General features: G+C 41.3%; 1 protein-coding gene across 1 annotated transcript in view; it reads right to left on the bottom strand.

The window, feature by feature from the left end:
• LOC124607011 (sialin-like) overlaps positions 1-22758 on the bottom strand; it is a 140638-nt gene that overhangs the window by 78399 nt on the left and 39481 nt on the right. The window contains exon 3 of the mRNA XM_047139165.1: positions 21650-21883. Coding sequence (XP_046995121.1) covers positions 21650-21883 — 234 coding nt within the window. The remainder of the gene's footprint in view (positions 1-21649; positions 21884-22758) is intronic.

The raw sequence follows: 22758 nt of genomic DNA, 5'->3' as shown, positions 1-22758 counted from the left end.
CTTACAACAAGCAAGACGTCGTTTGGAATTTACCGGCGTGATGTGTGGCTTATGAGGAGCCGCTCGACCGTAAAATCCAAGTTTTCTCACCTCCCGCCTAACTGTCATAATACTTGCATTGGATCCTGATGCAGTTTGGAATTCCTGTGTGATAGTCTGGATAGATGTCTGCGTATTACACATAACGACCTTCTTCAACTGTCAGCAGTCTCTGTCAGTCGGTCGGCCGCGGTGGTCTAGCGGTTCTAGGCGCGCAGTCCGGAACCGCGCGACTGCTACGGTCGCGGGTTAGAATCCTGCCTCGGGCATGGATGTGTGTGATATCCTTAGGTTAGTTAGGTTTAAGTAGTTCTACGTTCTAGGGGACTGATGACCACAGATGTTAAGTCCCATAGTGCTCAGAGCCAACCATTCTCTGTCAGTCAACAGACGAGGTCGGCCTGTACGCTTTTGTGCTGCACGTGTCCCTTCACGTTTCCACTTCACTTTCACACCGGAAGCAGCGGACCTAGGGATCTTTAGCAGTGTGGAAATCCCGCGTACAGACATATGACACAAGTGTTACCTTAATCACCTAACCACGTTCGAAGTCCGTGAGTTCCACTGAGCGTCCCTTTCTGCTCTCACACGATGTCTAATGGTCACTGAGGTCGCTCATATTGAGTACCTGGCAGTAGGTGGCAGCACAATGTACCTAATATGAAAACCGTATGTTTATGTGGGTGTCCGGATACTTTTGATCACATAGTGTATGTTGCCAATTGCATTATCGCGTGCAACCACGACACAGGTTCGTTCCTCGCACTTGTCAAGAATTCTGCACAAGTTTCCACAATTCCAACAGCAGATCAGAGTTTAATTACAAATACGGCAGAGATCGCTCTTCTGAGTATCTTAAGGAACAGGGATGTGAGACAAGCACTGATGATATAAAACGTATCTTCACTTGTTTACTTTATAGATACAATTTATTAAAAACATCACTAGTTAACACAGTCTAGTAACATAGCTTCGAAAAAATAAAATTTTCCGCCAACGGGTCAGAGCCTCGTTCTAGTTACGTGCAATTTTCGCCATCTTTACAGTTCAAATCATTCTTTCACAAAATATGTCCCTGGAGGCTTACCTTACCTACATCTAAACTACGTTCCGCAGGAATTTGCTCCTATTTTCCATCATAGAAGCATAATTCTTTCGAAATTTTGTACACTGCGGTACTTAATAAGAGGCCAATTTTCTGGAGTATTTCCCATCCATGGAACTGGGATACCCTCCCTTCATTCTTCAGACGAGTTTCTTCAACTCAGATGACGTCTGTGAATTAGAAGAATCTTTTTCGTTGTGAGCACTCCTAGAACACTGGGTTGCATGCAGTACTGTATCCCGTTCTTATTCCAAGATAAAGAATAACTGAGCAAATGGGGTAGCACTATCCAGGTACGAAAAATTCTCCAGCACCACTGTTCTGTTCAGAACTAAATATAGTCCCCGAGTGACCCCTGGAAAATTCCGGCGTCCAGTGAAAACAGACGTTGTTGGCCTCAAGGAGTCTCCCTTCCCTGGCTCAGCATCGGCTTTTGCTGCTCAATTAGCGTCAATTTCCTCGCGTATCACATGTAACCTATTAATTATCGTCTCCTAATAAAAGTGAATCACAGAGTCCCCTCGTCCTCCGTTTCACATTCTGCACCTAGATCAACGTTTACATTAACCTCAACAAAACTGCACAATACAGCAAAATACCCAAGTACTACAAAACATGGGAACTGCGTGACTTGTTCGTAATATCAGATGTCACACACTTCCAGAAATATAACAAGGATCTGTCGGCTCGACGCTATGTAGAATCTCTGTTGTACTGCGTTTGAGAGGTGCACCGACGTGCTATTTTGTACGTGGTCATATTGATTGACCCATCAGTGTATTTGGCGGATGTGTTGGGGAAGTTCGAGACATAGGGGAACTCAGGCCAGAATGGGATATTTGACGTTTAACAATTTCTGTAAAATAAAGGAGCACAAGAAAACACTTCTTAGAGATATAAAAATCACCTTGTAGTATACCCTAAGGCACTTTACTTGAAAATTACTTAAAACTTTATGTTACGTAACTTTTTACGTTTTTCCAAAGAAACTCTTGCATTACTCTCGTTTTTCCCACCCACCGTGTAGGGTGGAATAAGGCGAATTTTAATGAAATTGTTGCATTAACCTTGTAATAATTAGGTATATATCTTAAAACCAAGATATAAAGTTGTTTAATGAACGATTCAGAGTAAGGAATATGGAATCATAAGAAAGTTAACAATAAGAAAAAAAATTTAATGTCTTTTTAAATGTACAGTTATTTTTAATGATTGTAGAGCTACACTAAGCGAATGAAACGCAGAAGGAATAGTAGCACTGCACAGATAAGGTTGCGCACACTTTTCTAACTGCTTAAGGCCGTACATGCGAGATACAACTGTACACACAGAAGCTATTAAGAAAACTACATCTACGTCTTCATCTACATGGCTACTCTGCAAATCACATTGACTGGCAGAGCGTTCATCGAATAATTCTCTGCTATTCCACTCCCGAAAAGCGCGCGATGAAAATGAACACCTGCATCTTCCCGTGCGAGATCAGATTTCACTTATTTTATTATTATGATCGTTTCTCCCTATGTAGGTCGATGTGAACAAAATATATTCGCAGTCGGAGAAGAAAGTAGGTGATTGAAATTTCGTGAGAAGATCCCGCCGCAACGAAAAACGACTTTGTTTTAATGATTTCCGCCCCTGATCCCGTATCATGCCTGTGACACTCGATAATACAAAACGTACTCCCCTTCTCTGAACTTTCTCGATGTACTCTGTTCATCTTATCTGATAAGGATTCCACATTACACAGCAGTACTCCAAAAGAGGACGGACGAGGGCAGTGTACTCAGTCTCCTTAGTAGATCTGTTGCATCTTCTAAGTGTTCTGCCAATAAAACACAGTCTTTGGTTCGCTTTCCCAGCAAAATTTTCTGTGTTCTTTCCAATTTAAGTTGTTCCTAACTGTAATTCCTATGTATTTAGTTGAATTTACGACCTTTATATTTGAGTGATTTAATGTGTAACCGAAGTTTAACGAATTCCTTTTAGCACTCATGTGGGTGACCTCACACTTTTCATTCCCTAGGGTCAAATGCTAATTTTCGCACCATAAAGATAACTTATCTAAATCGTTTTGCAGTTGGTTTTAATCTTGTCATGACTTTACTAGACATAAACGACAACAAAATCTAAGACGGTTGCTCAGATTATCTCCTAAATCGTTGATGTAGAAACAACGGAGGGCTTGTAACAATACGTTGGGGCACACCACTAATCATTTCTGATTTACTCGATGACTTTCTGTCAGTTATTACAAACTGCGGCCTCTGCCAGAAAATCACGAATCCAGTTGCATAACTGAAATGATATTCCACAAGCACGCAATTTCATTACAAGCCACTTGTGGGGTACGGTGTCAAAAGCCTCCCGGAAATCCAGAGATACGGAAGCAGTTTTAACTCCTTTGTCGGTAGCACTCAGCACTTCGTGTCAGTAAAGAGTTCGTTATGGTTCACAAGAACGATGTTTTCTAAACCCGTATTGAATAGGGTCAATAGACCGTTCTCTTCGAGGTAATCCACAATATTCGAACACAATATATGTTCCAAAATCTTGATGCATATCGACGTTAATGATATGGCCCTGTAATTTAGTAGATTATTCCTATTGCCTTTCTTGAATATCGGTGTGACCTGTGCAACCTTCCAGTCTTTGGGTGCGTATCTTCCGTCGCGCGAGGGGTTCTATATGATTGTTCAGTATGCAACAACTGCATCAGAATACTCTGAAAGAACCTGACTGGTAATCAAACTGGACCGGTAGAGTTGCTTCTATTAAGTGAATGAAGCTGATTCACTACTCCGAGGATATCTGTTTCCAAGTTACTCATTTTGGCTACTGTTCTTGAATCGAATTCTGGAATATTTACTTCGTCTTCGTTGGTGAAGGAATTTCGGAAGGTTGTGTTTAGTAACTCTCCTTTAGCGGCACTGTCATCGATAGAATTACTATTGCTATCGCGCAGAGAAGACATTGATTGTCTCTTGCCGCTAGCATACTTTACATACGAGCAGAATCTGTTTGGATTTTCTGCAGGTTTGGAGACAATGTTTCGTTGTGGAAACTTTTACAAGCATCTCTCTAAATTTCGAGCTCCTGTGAAAGATCACCAATCTTGGAGATTTTAAGTTCGTTTAAATTTGGCACGCTTTTTTCGTCGTTTCTGCAACAATGATCTGACTTGTTTTATGTACTATGAGGGATCAGCTCCGTCGTTTGTTAATTTATTTGGTACATATCTCTCAATGCTTTCGATACTATTTCTTTGAATTCAAGCCTCATCTGGAGTACTCTTACATTGTTAACTTGGAAGGAAGGAGACTCTCTCAAAAACACGTCAACCGATTCTTTATCTGCTTTTTTGAATAGATATATTTTTCGTTTATTTTTGGGGGATTTGAGAGTTACGGTGTTCAGTCTCGCTACGACAAGCCTGCGTTCACTAATCCCTGTACCCGTTTTTATGCTCGTTATTTGCTCATGATTATTTGTTGCTAAGAGGTCAAGTGTGTTTTCACAACCGATCACTATTCGAGTGAGTTCATAAACTAATTGCTCGAAATAATTTTCTGAGAATACGTTTAGCACAATTTCGGATGATGTTTTATACGTACCTCCGGATTTAAACATATATAACGGATGTAGAGGGTAAATTGAAGTCACCACCAACTATAATTGTATGAGTCGAGTATGTGTTTGAAATTAGATTCAAGTTTTCTTTGAACCATTCAGCAATTGCATCATGAGTTGGGTAGTTGGTATTATTTTGTTCCGGTGCCGGTGACCTCTAATGATACTAACTCACAGGAAATATCTACTTCAATTTCGCTACAAGATAAACTAGCAAACACGCCATCACCAACTGTACTTGGAGTATCCCTTCTGAATACCGTTAGGTGCTTTGCAAAAATTTCGGCTAAACTTACCTCCGGCTTTATCCAGCTTTCATTGCCCTTAATAATTCGAGCGGCAGCGCTTTCTATTAGCGCTTGGAGCTCTGGTACTTTCCTAACGCAGCTGCGACAATTTACAACTGTTATACCGATGGTTGCTAGATCTAAGTTGTTCCTGTGCTCGACCTGCACCCTCTGAAGACTACTCAGTCCATACCACACAACCCCCGCAACCCGTGTAGCCGCTTCCTGCGTGAGTCCACCACCCTACGGCGCAACTGACTGTCAAGATCACGGACATGGTGTCTAGGCAGTGATGGTATGGCGAGGCGCGGCGACTCGAGCGCACCGAGAATTCCTCGAGCCTCTAGTTCTCAAGCAATTCTCGAGAAGCTCACGAGAAACGGCTCGGCGGCGTGTGCCGCTGCGCGCCGGTTGGCTGCGACAATATACGCCGCGCCGCTGTTTTATGAATTGAATGCCGCCGCTAGACAAACACGTTCGCTTCTCGCTGTGCTCGTAACTAGTATGTCTAAGGTTTCATTCGAGTAAAGTTGTTATTCAGATCAATATGGACACTCGAAAACGAACCTCATGGTGCTGGTAATACTTTACAGAGGATTGAGATAACGTTACTTGCAACATTTATCGTAAAAATCACCGTAATGTATCAAAAAATACAATGGACATTATTAGACATCTTAAACTGCACAATTTATCGAGCAATAAAACAGCGACGTCCGTGGATAGAGAGGCTCATTCTTCCAATAGTGCGAGGCAGACAAAATATCCAGGTACGTATGGTACAAAAGGTGAATTCCGTGCAAAAGTTCGGATAGTGTCCGAAGCGGTCCGCCACGCTTAAAAATCATAGACTTTTTTAATCGTACTCCGATAACATACAACATAGCCCAAAATCAAACCTATACCATCCTAGCTTTTGCACGATACGATATGTAATTTTATTGAACTAGTTGTCGAGCATAACGTATCCCCTTGCATGAGCACTGATCTAAATCTTACGTTTCTCTTCATAGAGGGAAGTAAACGGCAACAACAGCTAGATGAAGCACTAGTGGCCATGATAACAGACGATTTTCAACAGCTTTCAATCGTCGAGGACACTTCACTGTTTAATCCACAATACTCGATACCAAATCGAAAAAAGTTGCGCCTCGTGATTGAGGACGATTACGATAAACAGAAAGAGGCTGTAAACTTGGCCGTGGAAGACTCTACTTGTGTTTCTTTAACGACCGGTATATGTACCTCACTCAATAGTGAGGCATATATTGCTGTAACTGGTCATTTCATTAACAGTAATTGGTGTCTGAAAGCTTTAGCTCTCGAGACTTTCCGTTTCCCGGAAAAGCATACAGCGCTAAATATTAGTGAGGCGTTAGATAACATGATTTCAAAATGGAACATTGAAAACAAAGTTGTAAGCATCACAACTGACAACGCCAGTAACATGACGGCAGCCGTACAACTTACTCATAGTGGCAACATAGTTATGCAACATGTGCCTTGTTTAGCACACACCCTCATTTTAGTTGTGAAAAGTTCTTTGAACAGCAACAGTGAGCTCTGCATAATGCGGGAAAAGGCCAGGAAAATTGGTAGCTATTTTAAAAAAAGTTGCAATGCTAATGAAAAACTCCATGAGATCCAGGATCTAATGAAAAAACCCGTTCATAAATTGATTCAGAAAACCGAAACCCGTACGTTTTATATGCTTCAACGTCTAGTGGAGCAAAAGGAATGCATTGCAGCCTGTTTATCATCTTTGTATTCAGGTGTACAGAACCTCACAGCTGACGAGTGGCGAATTCTGAGCGAATGTTTGTGTGTACTGGAGCCATTTGAAGTGGTAACAAGTGAAATCTCAACTGAAAACTATACCTCTCTTTCGAAAGCTATTCCAATAATCAGACAGCTAAGCCGATCAGTATGCAGTGGGAAGTGGGCTACCACGACAGCGCAAGAGCTGCAGCAACATCTGCACAACTCACTAATAGTCCGGCTAGGATTAATAGAAACAAAGTACATGCCATTGCCACAGTTCTCGACCCAAGATTCAAAACTTTACCATTTACGAATCCCATTCATTCAAAACATGCCGTTGCAAGCCTAATTGCAGAGTGCACAAATGTGGTAGAGACCGTACGATCTACTCATTCGGCTGCTAACGACACTAGCAACGAGTACAATTTCATACAAAACCCCAGTAGTTCCTTATGGGCTTCTTTTGATGAAGAGGTTTCCAATAAAAATCTAATGAAAAGCGGTTGTGATAGCATAGACCTGGAGGTACAACGATATTTGGAAGAACCGTACCTACAACGCACGGATAATCCTTTACACTACTGGAAAAAAATGAAAACAGTTACCCAGGTCTAGCTGTCGTGGCAAAAAAATATCTTGCAATACCTGTAACTTCTGTTCCCAGTGAAAGAATATTTTCGAAAACAGGACTACTTATAAACAAACAAAGAAGCAGGCTAAAAGGCCAATTGGTTAATAAAATCATATTTCTAAACAAAAATCGACGGCAGTGCAGCAATGGGATGTAAAAATGCCTTCTGCTGAACAACTTTTACTTCCTTTCTTTTTCAGTAAGTAAACGCATGTACGCAGTTTCTGTATATAAAAGGCTATAGCACATCTCTTTTACGTTTAAGCACGCATGCATACATGCAGAATGTACAAGGTAATTTATTTTGTAAGAATAACGCTTCTGTTTCATGCGAATTCTGTGCTTTGTTTAAACAATTCTATGATTTTTGTCTTATGAGACATATACTAATACTTCAGTGCACATTAATAACGGTAGTACAGTTGATATCAATCATAGGATTTCAAAGTTTTCCGTGCACGTACGTACGACTGGTACGACTGCTGCGGCTCAGTGCTTCGTGTATTGAAGGTTTGCGCAATTTCTCAGAGAGCGCAGTACCGTCAACTCGAGCGTACCCGAGACATTCTCGAGAAATTGCCTTCGCGTCCCGCGTTTCTCGAGCGCGATCATAGCCCATCCCTATCTCTAGGTCGATCAGCGATTATTCTTTGCAGTCGCGGAGTTCCCATAGGCTTAATGCGGAGTTTGTGTTACTGTTACTTTACTGAATCCCATTGCCGATCTGTCAGATTTTTTTTCTTTTTTTGCTTACGAACAGACAATAGGACGCGTGCTAATAAATCCTATCACCCAGTCTGCCCAGCTAGATAAGTTTCTTTGTCAAATCTGTTAGTCATTTCATTCTGTAGCTGGCAGGCTAATGATCTGACAATATGTTTCATCGTTGGGCTAAAAAGTCTACTCTGCATTGCCGTCAGGCACGCTACCATCTCTTTTGTTCTGCACTGAATACAATTTTTCATTTCCCATCTGACCTGTCAACTCTGTAGTTGAAAGTTTTCTAAGCTGTACGAACGTTTCTGGTTAACAACTTTTGTGGACCATAATAACTGACGGATTTGAAGGTATTATGTAACTAACGCATACTGAATGACATGCACTTCAAGATTACCTGTCATATAAGGGTGCACAGTTAAGAATTAGGGGCTTATCTTGCGTTTAAATTCAGCAAAAGTTATAAAAACATAACTGGAAAAGTGAATGACAAGTGTTCACTTAGAAGTCACACTCCAAACCGAGTCAAAGTTGGGAGAAGCAAGTTAGCGTCTCTTTGCCGCCGTCCGCGCTCAGTCGCTGCCGCGACCTGGTGGCCGTTACTCGATCTACTTGCTGGGGTCGGTGTCGTGTGGCCAAATAGTTCTTTCTGTTCCTGCCATGTGCAGCGGAATTGTGGGTGCGACTCGCGATCGCTTTTGCGCTTCTAGAGACTGAAATTGCAATCAAAGCTTGAATGCATGTCCATTTTCTTCCCTGATTGTATCCACAGCTCCAAGCCAAACACCATTCCTCAAAAAACTTTGACTGCAACATTAATCTTCTTCAGCAATATAGTGGAAAAGTCTGAACGTCTAAAATCTATGCTATGCTCAGGAGAGCAATTAGGTAAGCAAATTGCAAAATGGAAGCAAATTCGAAGAGAAAAGCAAAAAGGCAGAACGGTCACAATGGTAACGTTCTTGGAGGAAGGAAGAATAAGGAAGATACATGAGGTTTGTTCAAGAAAATCCGGGATTTTGTCCACAAAGTTTTTTTACGCTTACCGGTTACTTATTGTGCATGGTCTCTGAAATACTCTACTGCACAACTGATTAACTGCTCCTAGCACAGTTTCCACTTCCGGGAGCCAGTCTTGGTTCGCCTTTTGCTGGACCGCGCGAAGTGCCATCAGCGAATTCTCTTTTATTTCGTCTCTCTTTGCAAAATTTTTGTCGCTTCAACGGGGCTTTCAACTCTGGAAATAAAAAAAAGTCCCCAGGACCATGTCTGGATAGTACGGAGGATGAAGCAGCACAGTGATTCCGTTTTCTGTGCAATAGTCACGCACCAACAGGGATGAAAGTGCGGGTGCGTTATCGTGACGCAAGAGCCGTGAATTGTCTCGCCACATTTCAGGCCGTTTCCTTCTACATTTTCTTGCAGGCGTCGCAACACGTCCCGACAGTGCCGTCGATCAACACTTTGCCCCTGTGGCACGAATTCAGTATGAACTAATCTTTCAAAGTCAAAGAAAACTATCAGCATCGTTTTGACATTTGACCTAACCTGAAGAATTTTTGTTTGGTCTTGGAGAATCTTTCCCGGCCCATTGTACAGACTGAACCTTGGTCTCAACATCATAGCTGCAGACCCACGTCTCATTACCAGTTATGATTCTCTTAAGGAACATCTCGTTCTCATTTGCGAGATCCAAAGGCTCTTCACAGACTGCGAGGCGAAGGTCTTTCTAGTGTTGACTCATGAGCCGCGGGATGAACTTGGAGGCGACACGATGCACTCCAAGATGCAGCGTCAGGACATCATGACATGGTCCAACTAAAACGCTACATTCTTCTCCAATCTCTCTGACAATCAGTTTCGATTGTCACGCTCAGTTTCGCCGACGTTTCTGAGACGAGCGACATCGGTAGACATCAAAAGGCGTCCTGAGCGAGGGTCATCTTTAACTTCCGTCCGGCCATTTTTAAACTGTGTGTACCATTCGTAACACCGAGTACGTCTCAAGCACTCATCAGCGTAGGCTTCCTGCATCATTTGGTGCGTCTCTGAAAAGCTTTTTGAGTTTCACGCAAAATTTAATGCAGACGCGTTGGTCCTCTAACTCCACCATCTTGAAATTCGCACACTGTGCGACACAACGTTCTACTCGATACAGCACTGAACAATAACTAACAGACATACAACAATGAAACTTCCGGCAGTTACACATTAAACACAGGGGTGTGCAGGGATGCCAACCGCATTTCACTCCAACACACCATTGGCGGGAAATTACGAATCCTCCGGAATATTTTGAACAGACCTTGTAAAACGATTCAGCATAAGATGTTTCTGAGTATCTAAAATCTATGCTACGCCCAGGAATACAATAAATAAGAAAACAGCAAAATAGAAGAAAATTGGAAGTAAAAAGAAAATATAAAGGCAGAATAGTTACGTGATAATGTCATTGGAGAAAGGGAGGAAAATAACGAATACATAAAAGGTTTTGGGAGCAGCAGCTAGAAAACGAGAAGTATAGGTTAATAAATATTTTCCAAAGAAATCCCAAATGCACCTAAACCGAACCATCTCCATCTAACAGATAGAACTCACATAACTAACATCAGACCATTCAATATCATTATTTTATAGCCGTAAAAATTAAATTTCAATCCGTAAAAAGACTTTTTTTTGCGTAGTGGGGCGATCACACTGTTGTAGAAATAATTCAAAACTCAAGATCGCTTAAATACTGTTTACTGGATAACCGGTTTCAACACACTTCAGTGTAGCACCTTTAGTGCGTTGAAACCGGTTATCCAGTAAACAGTATTTAAGCGATCTCGGCTTTTGAATTATTTCTAAAAAGACTTCTGCCAGCCAGCCTTCATAAGCGAAAATGTAACTGAGGACAAAATTTAAAAAAAGTAAAAATGTTATTGTTATTAAGGGATCATAAGAGACCAAGTAACTCTTATCATGAGATCTTTCTTCAGCCTGCCGAAAGGTTACCTGGGCTTTTCCGTTTGTGGTCGCTGTCTAAAGCCTTCCTTCCCAATCAGCGTCGCCCACGTGTCAGTGGCCTTTGTCACATTGTTGCCACCAAATCACTACGACTGGACGCAACATTGCATTTGATCTATATACCACCAGAGTTTCACTCTGAATCTGTGTGCAATTTAGACGTTCTTCCTAGAAGAATCGTATTATCCCGTGTTCTTCAACGCTGGAGTTAAGTTTACAGCTGCTGCGTCATTTCAATCGAACTCAGTGGTACACCTCGTATCCGTACTGCAGCTAACTACCTTTCTGAATTCCCTACATATAAGCAAGCCTTCAAAATTCGATATTCACATTGTTGGCACCAGTTAATATTTGTAAATTATAGATTGCATCAATCAGTCGTCCTTTTTAAATTTTATTATGCAGATGTAGATGTCGGCTAGAAGCTAGCCATTCTTAATGCTAAGAATACAAGAAGTACATAGTCAGATGATGTCATAAAATGTTACAAGTAATGGCTTAAATCGTATGGTTTGTATATTACATACCACTATCATTTTCGCTCAAAGTATGTAAGTTCCTGTTGATCGGGCTTCACCCACAGTTCATTGAATACTATTGTTTGTGGAAGGCAGGCTGTATGGAGAACGCAGCGGTTGGCTACATGGCTCCATCTACATGAACTACGTATATAAGACTCAAGGGAAGTAAACCACTTCAAATTTGCATGAGAATTACATAAAATGAAACATAAGTAAAAATCTTTACATTGTAGTCCGATTTATTTCATATTTGCATAATACTGTACGAGTACGATGATTACACTTCTGAACCAACATAACTTCTTCCATGATACGTTACCTCAGATGTATAATCAGTATTATTAACAGCAATTCAGTATATTGGTTGTTTTGCATTTACAGGGAAAATCGGTTTTAAGGGATAATGAGGTTAGTATCCTCTATATGTATAGCGGAATAATAAAATTGCGCCAGCCATGCATCTGACTGACATTTGGCGCCATCTACGAATTATTTAGTAAATATGAGATAAAAATATTTAAGCCATTTCAAATAATAGTTGTATACAGCATGTGTCTTCTTGTGTCATAAATTTTTTAAAAATTTAAAAAGTTTTACCCATCTGACATAATTTAGATGTTTTAATAACAATAACGGACTCACAAGGCGTGAACATGGAAATTTTATTACTTGCCGGCAAATATGAAATAAGGCGGACTACAGTGTACGGAATTTTACTTATGTTTCATTTTATGTAATTCTCATGCAAATTTGAAGTGGTTTACTTCCCTTGAGTTTTATATACGTAGTTCGTGTAGATGGCGCCATGTAACCAACCGATGTGTTCTCCATACAGCCTGCCTTCCGCATACAGTGGTACCCAATGAACTGTGGGTGAAGCCCAATCAACAAGGACTTAACCTACTTCGAAAGACAATAATAGTGGTATGTAATATAAGAGGGCTACCCACAAAGCACATTACGTTTTGGAATTAAGAATAAAAAGTTTTGGGAAAATTTTTTATTATATACAGATGAAAGCCACACTTAAATACTACTTTTCTACATAGTTGCCATTTAAATTAAGGCACTTATCGTAGCGATGGACGAGCTTGGAAATTCCTTCGTCGTAAAATTCGGCCGCCTGCGTCTTCAACCACACCACGTAATGACTGTCTTTTGGGACAGAAAAGGTGTGAGTTTTGTGGATTTCCTGGAAAGAGGCACTACAATAAACTCTCAAAGGTATTGCCAAACTCTGTACAACCTCAGAAGAGCAGTACAAAACAAGCGCAGGGGAAAGTTGGGCTCAAAGATCTTGCTGATTCACGACAATGCCCGGACCATACGGCAAATGCCACTCGTGAAGCCTCGAATCTTTTAAGTGGGAGTTGTTTCCTCATCCGCCGTACAGTCCCGACCTGGCACCGAGCGACTTCCACTTATTCCCAGCAAAGAAGAAGTGGTTGGCTCTGCAGCGTTTTGCTGACGACGCACAGCTTCAAGAAGAGGTAACCACGTGGTTGAAGGCGCAGGCGGCCGAATTTTACGACGAAGGAATTTCCAAGCTCGTCCATCGCTACGATAAGTGCCTTAATTTAAATGGCAACTATGTAGAAAAGTAGTATTTAAGTGTGGCTTTCATCTGTATATAATTTAAAAAATTTCCAATACTTTATTTATTTTTAATTCCAAAACGTCATGCACTTTGTGGAAACCATATGAGTTAAGCCATTACTTTTAACTTTTTATGACATCATCTGACTATGTATTTCTTGTATTCTTAGCATTGAGAATCGCTAGCTTCTAGCCGAAATCTAGATCTGCATAACAAAATTTAAAAAGGACGACTAACTGCTGCAATCTATAATTTACGCCGGCCGGAGTGGCCGTGCGGTTCAAGGCGCTACAGTCTGGAACCGCGCGACCGCTACCGTCGCAGGTTCGAATCCTGCCTCGGGCATGGATGTGTGTGATGTCCTTAGGTTAGTTAGGTTTAATTAGTTCTAAGTTCTAGGCGACCTCAGAAGTAAAGTCGCATAGTGCTCAAAGCCATTTGAGCCATCTATAATTTACAAGTCAATGTAGCAGTCGCTGAGTGCAACCTATTTCCGAATGGAAGGTACCCTGATGAACAGTTAATATGTTTCCTTGTTATCAGTACTGCATTCGAAAATATTCAAGACACCGGACACGAACTAAAGTCGTCGGCACACGGGGCGAGGCAGCTAACGTTGACACGCACGCAAACGGGCTAGGTCACCTCACGAGACGCAGTGCCGGTACACGCCACGAGTTGGTTGACGTGATTTTTCGCTGTTGGCGCTCTGCAACGGCAGTTGTCGGCTTTATTTGTGTCGCAAACCATACAGGATGTTCATGAAAATGGATACCGTAGATTTTCTGTACTAGCTCTAGTAAAACGCACATTTCTTTCTTGACCAAACGCTAGTTATGTTGGTCTGTCTGTTGCGGTATACATAAATATAAACTTCAGTATCCGTGAACGTACAGTAAGACCAAAATAAAAGGTACATGTTCAATCAAGAAGGACATCAGCCTATAAAAGTTCACCAATTCGAACAATCTCAATCCTGGCAGAGAACACACATTTACATAACATCAAATATTATAGGAATTACTTCAATTACTTTCTCGTCATTTTATTACAACAGATCGTGCCAACAATGATTCGTTCTCGAGACTTTCAACGTTATGGTGCTTAAAAACAGCTTAATATTGACGGGGTGTAACGTATAACATAAAAACCCCGGAATATGACAAATACAGTATCCCGTCTTGCTTGTGACCCTGGGAGCGTGCTTGCTTCCTGCTGGTTCTTATTTTGTGTTTTACTTGACGAAATGGCTCAACAATAACAAACAGCAGGAAGTGACTTCACAAAACTCGCAGAGCGCCCCGTCAAGGTTAACTAAATCGTCCCGTGCGCCGACGGCTGCAGTCGCTCTCCGAAGACACCGGCTTAAACGCCTCTAGCTCCGATAGCGGTCTCAGTTCGGAGAGGAAGAGACCTTGAATATGCCGTATCTAGCTGAAGCCCCTCATTGATGATTAGACACTGTAGAACTACCAAACTGCGGGGCTGTTGATCGTCGCATTTTCACCTGCTGTTCCAAATAGTCCTAGAAATTTTCTAAGGGTCTAATATCGGGTAATTTAAAGGGCCGGACGAAATGTGATAGCGTGTCTGTCCGTTCGTCTATGTAGGAACGTAAGCGTGAACACAGCTGTTGTCATCTTGTAAAACGGGAATTTCCACACCATACTCGTAATGAACCTGTCGAAAAATGAAACCATTATCAACGAGTGCAATCAGATATTAACAAGAATCCCTGCCCTCCCATCACCATCATCACCATTAGCTCCCAATCGTAGAAAAGAATTTACTTTGAACACTTATTTTTGAAGACGAACGATAGATATTTAGCTTTTGTAGATGTTTCATTAAATCACTACCTAATGAGTCAGTGGGACGGCTGATACTGCTTATTTCTAACGAACTTTTTTAATAGAATGTGGAACAATTTTCAAACCAACCTGAGTGCTACGTACAACTCCTTCTCAGGAGAGGCAGCTAATCGCCAGAGTTGAGGATAGACACTTACTTTATACGAAACCTACCTCATCCGCCCGACTCCCCTCTCTAGCAACTCTCTCTTCATCCGCTCCCTGCACCCCCATTTAAAATCAACCGAATTAAATTTCATGTACTATACTCTGCCTTCTGCTTGTAAATCACTTGATTGCTGGGCTCCTTACTTCTGAACTGGTAAAAATTGGAAAAACTTCAGCCTGCCAATGCTTTGTGTCTGGCACTACCACTAATAATAATAATAATAATAACAATAATAATATAGTGTACAGCACTATAGTAACCATTATGTTGCTGCTATTGTGTTGTGCTCTCAATTTGTTGGTTTATCTGTTGCGAAGTAAGTAAAGAAGCAACTTCTATTTACAACTCGAGAAGGCGTTATTAACCGTTTCTTATGTGTAAGTCTCACTTCTATTGTCATAGGTGGATGGTACGAAATGTTGTTCATACATTCATTTCACAAGCTGTAACCTTCAACACATTGCGACGTCTGCACATAATACTTTTTCTGTGAGCTTTCTGTAAAATGTCTCCCACTGACGGAAAACTTCTCTGTCTAACGGTTGAATTGCGTACGTCGTGTCTGGTGGAATCTGAAGTACCTCGACTTCTTTGTCAGGGTGATCTCGAAATATAGCTTTTAATGAACCACAGCTTTTATGGCCTGACCACTAATCTAGAAGAAATCTGTAACGTTTTCATATCTCATGTCCTGTATCTCGACTTCAATGCGTCTATCATAAGATTACTGCGTAGAACAATGTTGATTTGACGTGTGGTCCAAAACGTCTCGTTGATTCTTGAAGACATATATATAGTTTAGGCAGCAGTGAACCATCAAGACTAATTACGAGCATTAAAGTTTGTGAATGTGTGAATGCAGTCTTACATTGCGCAGTGGCCTGTGAGTGTTTTTTCCCCTTTGAATGACAGTATTGTCTTAACACGCGTTTAGTTTTGAAAACGCCTGATCTGCACTGTAAACTTAAGATCCACTAAAACTAGTGATCTTATGCTTTTCATTCGTAATGAAAGCTTCCAACATTTCGTTGTGAATCACCACATTTTCCGACCTGTTTCTCAATTATTATTTTTCTTGCTATAATTTTATGTGATCTTTTGAAGCTACTAACCCAACTTTCAGAAACTGTAAATTCTTAGCGTCTATCGCGTTGGCAATATCTAACGCTCACTCACGTATTAGTTGTATCGCTGATTCGAAATCACATTCGTCTGCCTTTGGCAAATAGCTCAAAAAGGTCGCGCAACTTCCAGTCGACTCTTACGTCGTCCAGCGACTTCCTTTTCCCATCGATACAATTCACGTTCAGAGCGGGCAGAGCGATATTTATTTTGAACAGTATTGACGCGTAGGAGTTTCTTGTCACTGTCGTTCAATAACTACAACACCGCGTTTTTTTGTCCGATAAAGTAATTTTAGTTGCTGGAGTTGCTTTGGGAGATAATTGTTTTTTATACGTGACACTATCACTCGAAAAGTCTTCATGAGTACAACTTTCTTCAGTTTCTTTGCCATCTCTGGATTCGCAGTCTGCAATATCAAGTGTTTCAGTCGTTTCTCTATTTACATGCTCGTCTGCAACTACCATTTCGCACATTAAATAGTCTTCACGCGTGTTTTCTGTTGTTCTTCATTCGGCATATGTTTTATATCTCCACAGCAAGTAGCAAATATTTACAGGGTTCGTCATCAACTGTGAGGGGAGATTGAATGTTCAGCGTAAAGTGGTCTGTGGAGTATAGATGTAGTTGTACAGAATATTTATCTCAATTCGAACTAGCATCAGAACGATATATTCCGAAATACGTACCAGAAAGTAAAAGATGCTGTATCCCAAAGAATCGAATATTAATTTCCTCTTTTTAACAAAACTTTGCAGCGATATTCGTCTTCAGTGAATGCTGCTGTAAGACGGCCGCACTTCCCGGCCATGAGCGAATCGCTCATCACACCAACATTTCACGAGTCGCGAATTCCAGAGGTGGCCAGTCTTCGTTGCAAGCGCCGAGCAAGAAAAACGCCGTTTCCGTGTTTTGTTGTGGGTGACTTCCAGCTCATGTCAGCAGCTACAATCTTGTGTGCGGAGCTTTTTCACAGATAACTAACAGTGGTAAGAAAATCAATACATGTTTCGACATGACAAGCCTGACCATTCTGCTGTTAGTACGAAAAACACCCCCAAAACATCGCCCAGCTACAGCCTCCACACACTGCAGTTGAAACTCCTCACTGTGCAGTCGGTACGCTGGGCAGCTTGCTTCTTTTGAAGAGGGCCAAAGTTGCGATTGGTCGGCCACACCGCACGCCTCAAACCAGCTAGTGCCCAGTTTCTGTGTTGACGCAGGTTTGTGTACCGCTGTGAGCAATGGCCGTTTGCGATATGACCGACACAAACTTCCATTGCTTGCAGTTCCCTCCAATCCTCCTCTGGTCTGAAAATGATCGTCAATGATAGGGAGTGACAGTCTTCTCTGGTCTCTTTTGTTTAGGATCTATTTACGACAGCTGCTCTTATCTCGCGTTACGTGGGTGTAAGTGGTACACCATTCCTTATAAATACTATGGGGAGCCAACGTTGATCAACATCATAATATCCAGTTCTGGTTTAAGATCCTTGCCTGTCCAGTTTCAAGTAGACTACAGTTGATCTGTCCATCTCTCGTGGTTATTCCACTCACCCTGACTGCAAATTTGTACGTCAGTTTGGTGATACGACCTGTTGTGCTGCCAATCGTGAACAGCATTCCAAGTGATGTTTTCCAACAGGATAACGCTGTTGTAACCCAACGAGTTCTACAGGGAATCGACATGTTGCCTTACTCAAGTCGACCATCAGATCTGTCTCCAATCAACCACATAAGGGACATCATCGGACGACAACTCCAGCGTCATCCACGTCCAGCGTTAGTCGTCCCTGTATTCACCATCCAAGTGCAGAAGGCATGGAACTCCATGCCACAAACTGATATTCGTCACCTGTACGACGCAATGCAGCACGTTTGCATGCGTGCATTAGCATCTGGCGGCTACACCGTCTATTAATGTACCAGCATTTCACATTTGCAATGGCTTTTCTCGCAATTACGTTGACCTGTTGCAACACCGAAAATGCAGGATGCATGGCACCTGCTACCGATACATAATTTTGTTTGCTGAATTGTGTGTAAATATTTGTATTTTAAATGCTTTCTTTTAATAAGTAAGTACATTGCTTCGCTGCATGTGTAAATTTAGGTAGAAGTCTGTTGACATTTCATTGTATTTATCTGTGTCTTACTGTGAAACTTATAAGCCCTGGGGAAAAGCAAAAGAATTGTTATTTGCATCGACTAGCAACGATTGTAGCAGTGCTTGTGCGTTGTAAAATCTTTGGGTGGGGAGTTGCTGCGCGGAGCATGCGGAGAGTGTGGTGTTAATGCTCTCGCAGTAATGTACCATTTCGGTGGCATCATGTACGCGCGCCGGCCAGATATCTAGGAGCAGGAGTAAGGACAGTGGACGGGCGGAAGAGGCTGTATTAATTACGATTGCCCGATCCTGTAATTAGCCGTGCTCCACAAGATGCTACCGTCTTCAACAACAGCAGCAGTTCCAGCAACACAGATTCGTCATCGGCTCCGATTTCATCGTATGCACAGCACTGAAATAAGACTGTTCCGTGGTAGAAAGCATGAACGGCTAACCCAGCAGCACTACTGCATGTGATTTGATTGATAAAATTTATTTAAATAATAATCAGCTAAACTCAGGGCGGTTGTGTCCTCATTGTCCTCAGACATTGTTACCAAGCAGGGTCCTTGTCCCTTTTTTTCCCTTATACGTTAACCGAGTGTCATAAGAAACAAATTGAATAGTTACAGCCAGTTTATTAATGAATAATTTCTCTTTTAAGAATTTTAGACTCAGTCTACTTTCAATTAACTGTCGCACAACAGAGGCTTCAGTATGTCACTAAAGTACAGCAATTTCATTTTTCAAGTTTGCGAATCAATCACAGAAAAAAAACAATTCTAAAGAAATGCACAAATTAAGAGTGTGGAAGTTTTATTTATTTTAAATATAGCTTGGAGCACATGGCTGTCTGGTTTGGTACGTATTCTATTATTTATTTCTGTTCAAGTCAGTAAAAAAGGCTCAGCTGTTCAGACAATAATTTGAAATCCAATTTGCAAAATAAGTAAAAGCAAAGTAAAAATGCTTGCTTTTTATCTAAATTTCTTTGATGACGTTACGTTGAGGCCACTGAAAGTCATTGTTCACGTAACGAAGCTCAGTACTAACATACAGTTTAATTGCATATTTTCAAATCATTACTCGATCTTTTTTTTTTCAAAATTTAATGACACATTTTGTAAGAGTGACTTTTCAGTTTTTTTTATCATTACATACTCACTTAAAATTAGTGTCAAAAAACTTCACAACCTTCTGTTGCCACCTCAGTGTTTAATAATACATGTTTTTCTTTCCCATCATCTTGTACAGGATTTTGTATGTAAATTACCCTAGTGGGCTGTTGACCGTTAATGATTTCCTTTTCGTTCGTTAGTGTAACTTTTGGATTCATGATCAGTAGTACCCCTTTTCTGTCCAGTGTTGTTCGTGAGTGAATGCACAAAATAACTTTCATTTTTCCAAATTATAACCCTGTTCAGTTTAATTACTTTTTATTTTTAGTAGACTTTTCCATCGGAAGTGTCTGGTGTGCACTCTCCTCCTACTTATCGGTATTATTTCTTCGGGAAAGATAGCCTTATCCAATTAGTAAAAATCCATTAGGCATACATGCGATCCACGGCCATATTTTATATCGCAAGCACGGTAGACTGATTAGTAAGGGGGAGGTTACACTGTGATCTTGCAAAGTTAATCAGTTAAATATCTTATCTAGTCAAATACAGGGTGTGTCAAAAAAATGTATACACACGTTGAACTGTCATAGACAATTTATTTCCCGTTCTACAAGGTTAAATATCTGTGAGAAAGTAATGTTATGTTTCTTCAACAGGTGGCAGCAGTGGCAAGGAAGTAACTGCAACATGGCGGACGTGCGTTTCAGCTTTGAAGCGCGGAAGCAGATAATTAAGTGGTACTGGAATTTTGAGAATGTAGCTGCGGTTCGAAGACAGTGGAGAAGTGAGTATGGTACAGAACCACCTTCAAGGTTAACAATTACACGTCTACGAGACAAATTCGAAATTCATGGAGCAGTGTGTGATGTGCATAAAGGTCGATCAGGGCGACCTCGTACAGCTACAAGTGATGATTCCACAACTGCGGTCTTGGAACTGTTTCAGCGTTCGCTTCAAAAATCTTCAAGGCAAGCGGCGGGTGAGAGTAATGTAAGTGCTAGTAGTGTGCTACACATTCTGAAGAAAAGCAAGTCTCGTGTGTACATTCCAAGGCTGGTGCAACAGCTAAGTGACGATGATCCAGATCGAAGGTTAGAATTTTGTGAATGGGTTCAGGAGGTGGTGAGATGTGAACCGGGATTTATGGGTACCATAATTTGGTCGGATCAAGCCCAATTCAAACTCAATCGAACTAACAATAGGCACAATTGTGTGTACTGGGCTGAAGATAATCCTCACATTGCAGTTGAAAAGGCTGTGAATTTGCCTGCTGTAAATGTGTGGTGTAGTTTGTCTGCAAGGGGTCTCATTGGGCCTTTCCGCTTTGAAGGTACTGTTACTGGAGAAACGTACCTAACAATGCTTGTTGACTCCATATTCCCTGCCATTTGTCCATTATACAGAAATGATGAGTTTTATTTCCAACAAGATGGCGCCCCGCCGCACTATCATAGGGACGTACGAGCATACTTGGATCACAATGTGCCAGGCCAGTGGATAGAACGCAGGGGACCAATCGAGTTTCCTGCACGCTCTCCAGACCTCACGCCGCTGGATTTCTTCTTATGGGGCACAATAAGAGATGAAGTGTACAAACGTAAACCACGTAACCTGGACACACTTTGGAATGAGCTTCAGGCGGTGTGCGCAGAAATCTCATTGGTCACTTTGGTACGATGCACGGAATCAGTGGTGACTCGTACTCAGAAATGTATTGATGCTGAAGGCCACCAGTTTGGACATTAATCACATTTGCAAAGTACATTTATTTTCCAATTGGACTTTAAGCTTTCCATTTCCAGAAATTTAACATTGTAGAACGGGAAATAAATTTTCTATGACGCTTCAAAGTGCGTATACATTTCTTTGACGCACCCTGTATATTGCTGACACTTACTGTACACTAATTATTTATTGGTGCTGAGATTTTTTTTCCGTCAGGGTATGAGAGGGAATGTAGTCTACGTGTTCTTTGGTACATACCTGTGCGAGGCCCTGTGCCAGCCTGTTGGTGAACAATACGTAGTCGCCAGCCCATGCAGACAGTGGTGTCAGAATTGAGAGCGCTGATGAAACCAGCACGCCAACGCCGAAGATAATCTTACCGCCGAAACGATCTGCAAGCAGGCCGCCGGGGATGTGTCCGACCGTATAGCCATAGTAATACGCGGCTAAAATCTCGCCTTGCTTCTGTTTATCCCACACGAACTCTCCGCTCTGTAAAATATAAGTGATGTAAGACATTAACGAAAATCTGTGTGTTTGAAAATGCTAGCAGAACATTATCATGTTAAGCGATGTCTATATCTTCTGTTAACTTCTTGTACGACAAAGGTCTATCACTTAATTAATCCTTAGGCTGAGGTCTATCACTTACGTAAAATCTATGTAAGTAATCTCCAATAAAGATGGCATACACATGGGTATTTTTACACACATCAGCTCTCTGTGAATTCCATATATTTGCAACAGGAGACTTACGTGTAGCAAGAAAATTTTAGTTATTTTTTGTACATGTTTTGTAATACCGTAAGTCAAGCGAGAACCTTCAACCGAGAAACTGTTTTATATTACCGGCTTTTTAACTGAGTTGTATTGTGTGATTTTGTTCAAGCGGACCAGACTATCGTGTCGTAGTTAAATTTTTTATTACAGTCAGTTTATGCTATCAGAAATGAAAAAAGAGTTGGCAAAGTTATATATGTGATTCAGCTGTCTCTATCGATGTCGTTTTATGTAACCCGCAATTCTATATCTGGCCTTCAAAAACCACGCGCAATATTTTCGTATTCTCTCGCTCCCTACGCGCAAGCTATTAGTCTTACAGAAAAAATTAACAGGACCTTCTTGTAAGAAATTTAATTTAGTTAAACTTTTTAACTGGGGAATGTTTTTCCTACAGGCCGTAGTTTTCCAGTTGCTCAAGAAAGACAAACGGAAGTGACCTTCAAATGTACCCTCACTCTTACACTCAGCCCCCACCGATCATGTTGTTCATGGCACTCCCTTCTAACACTGTGCAAATATTTGCCACTGCACGAATTATTTCCAGCATTCAACCTTTCTTTGGTCTTCGTTGGTCGGCCTTGTTA

The sequence above is a fragment of the Schistocerca americana genome, chromosome 3 (genome assembly GCF_021461395.2).
Source record: "Schistocerca americana isolate TAMUIC-IGC-003095 chromosome 3, iqSchAmer2.1, whole genome shotgun sequence".
NCBI classification, from domain to species: Eukaryota; Metazoa; Arthropoda; class Insecta; order Orthoptera; family Acrididae; genus Schistocerca; species Schistocerca americana.
The sequence above is the reverse complement of the archived record's forward strand: the minus strand, read 5'-3'. Positions and strand labels throughout refer to the sequence as shown.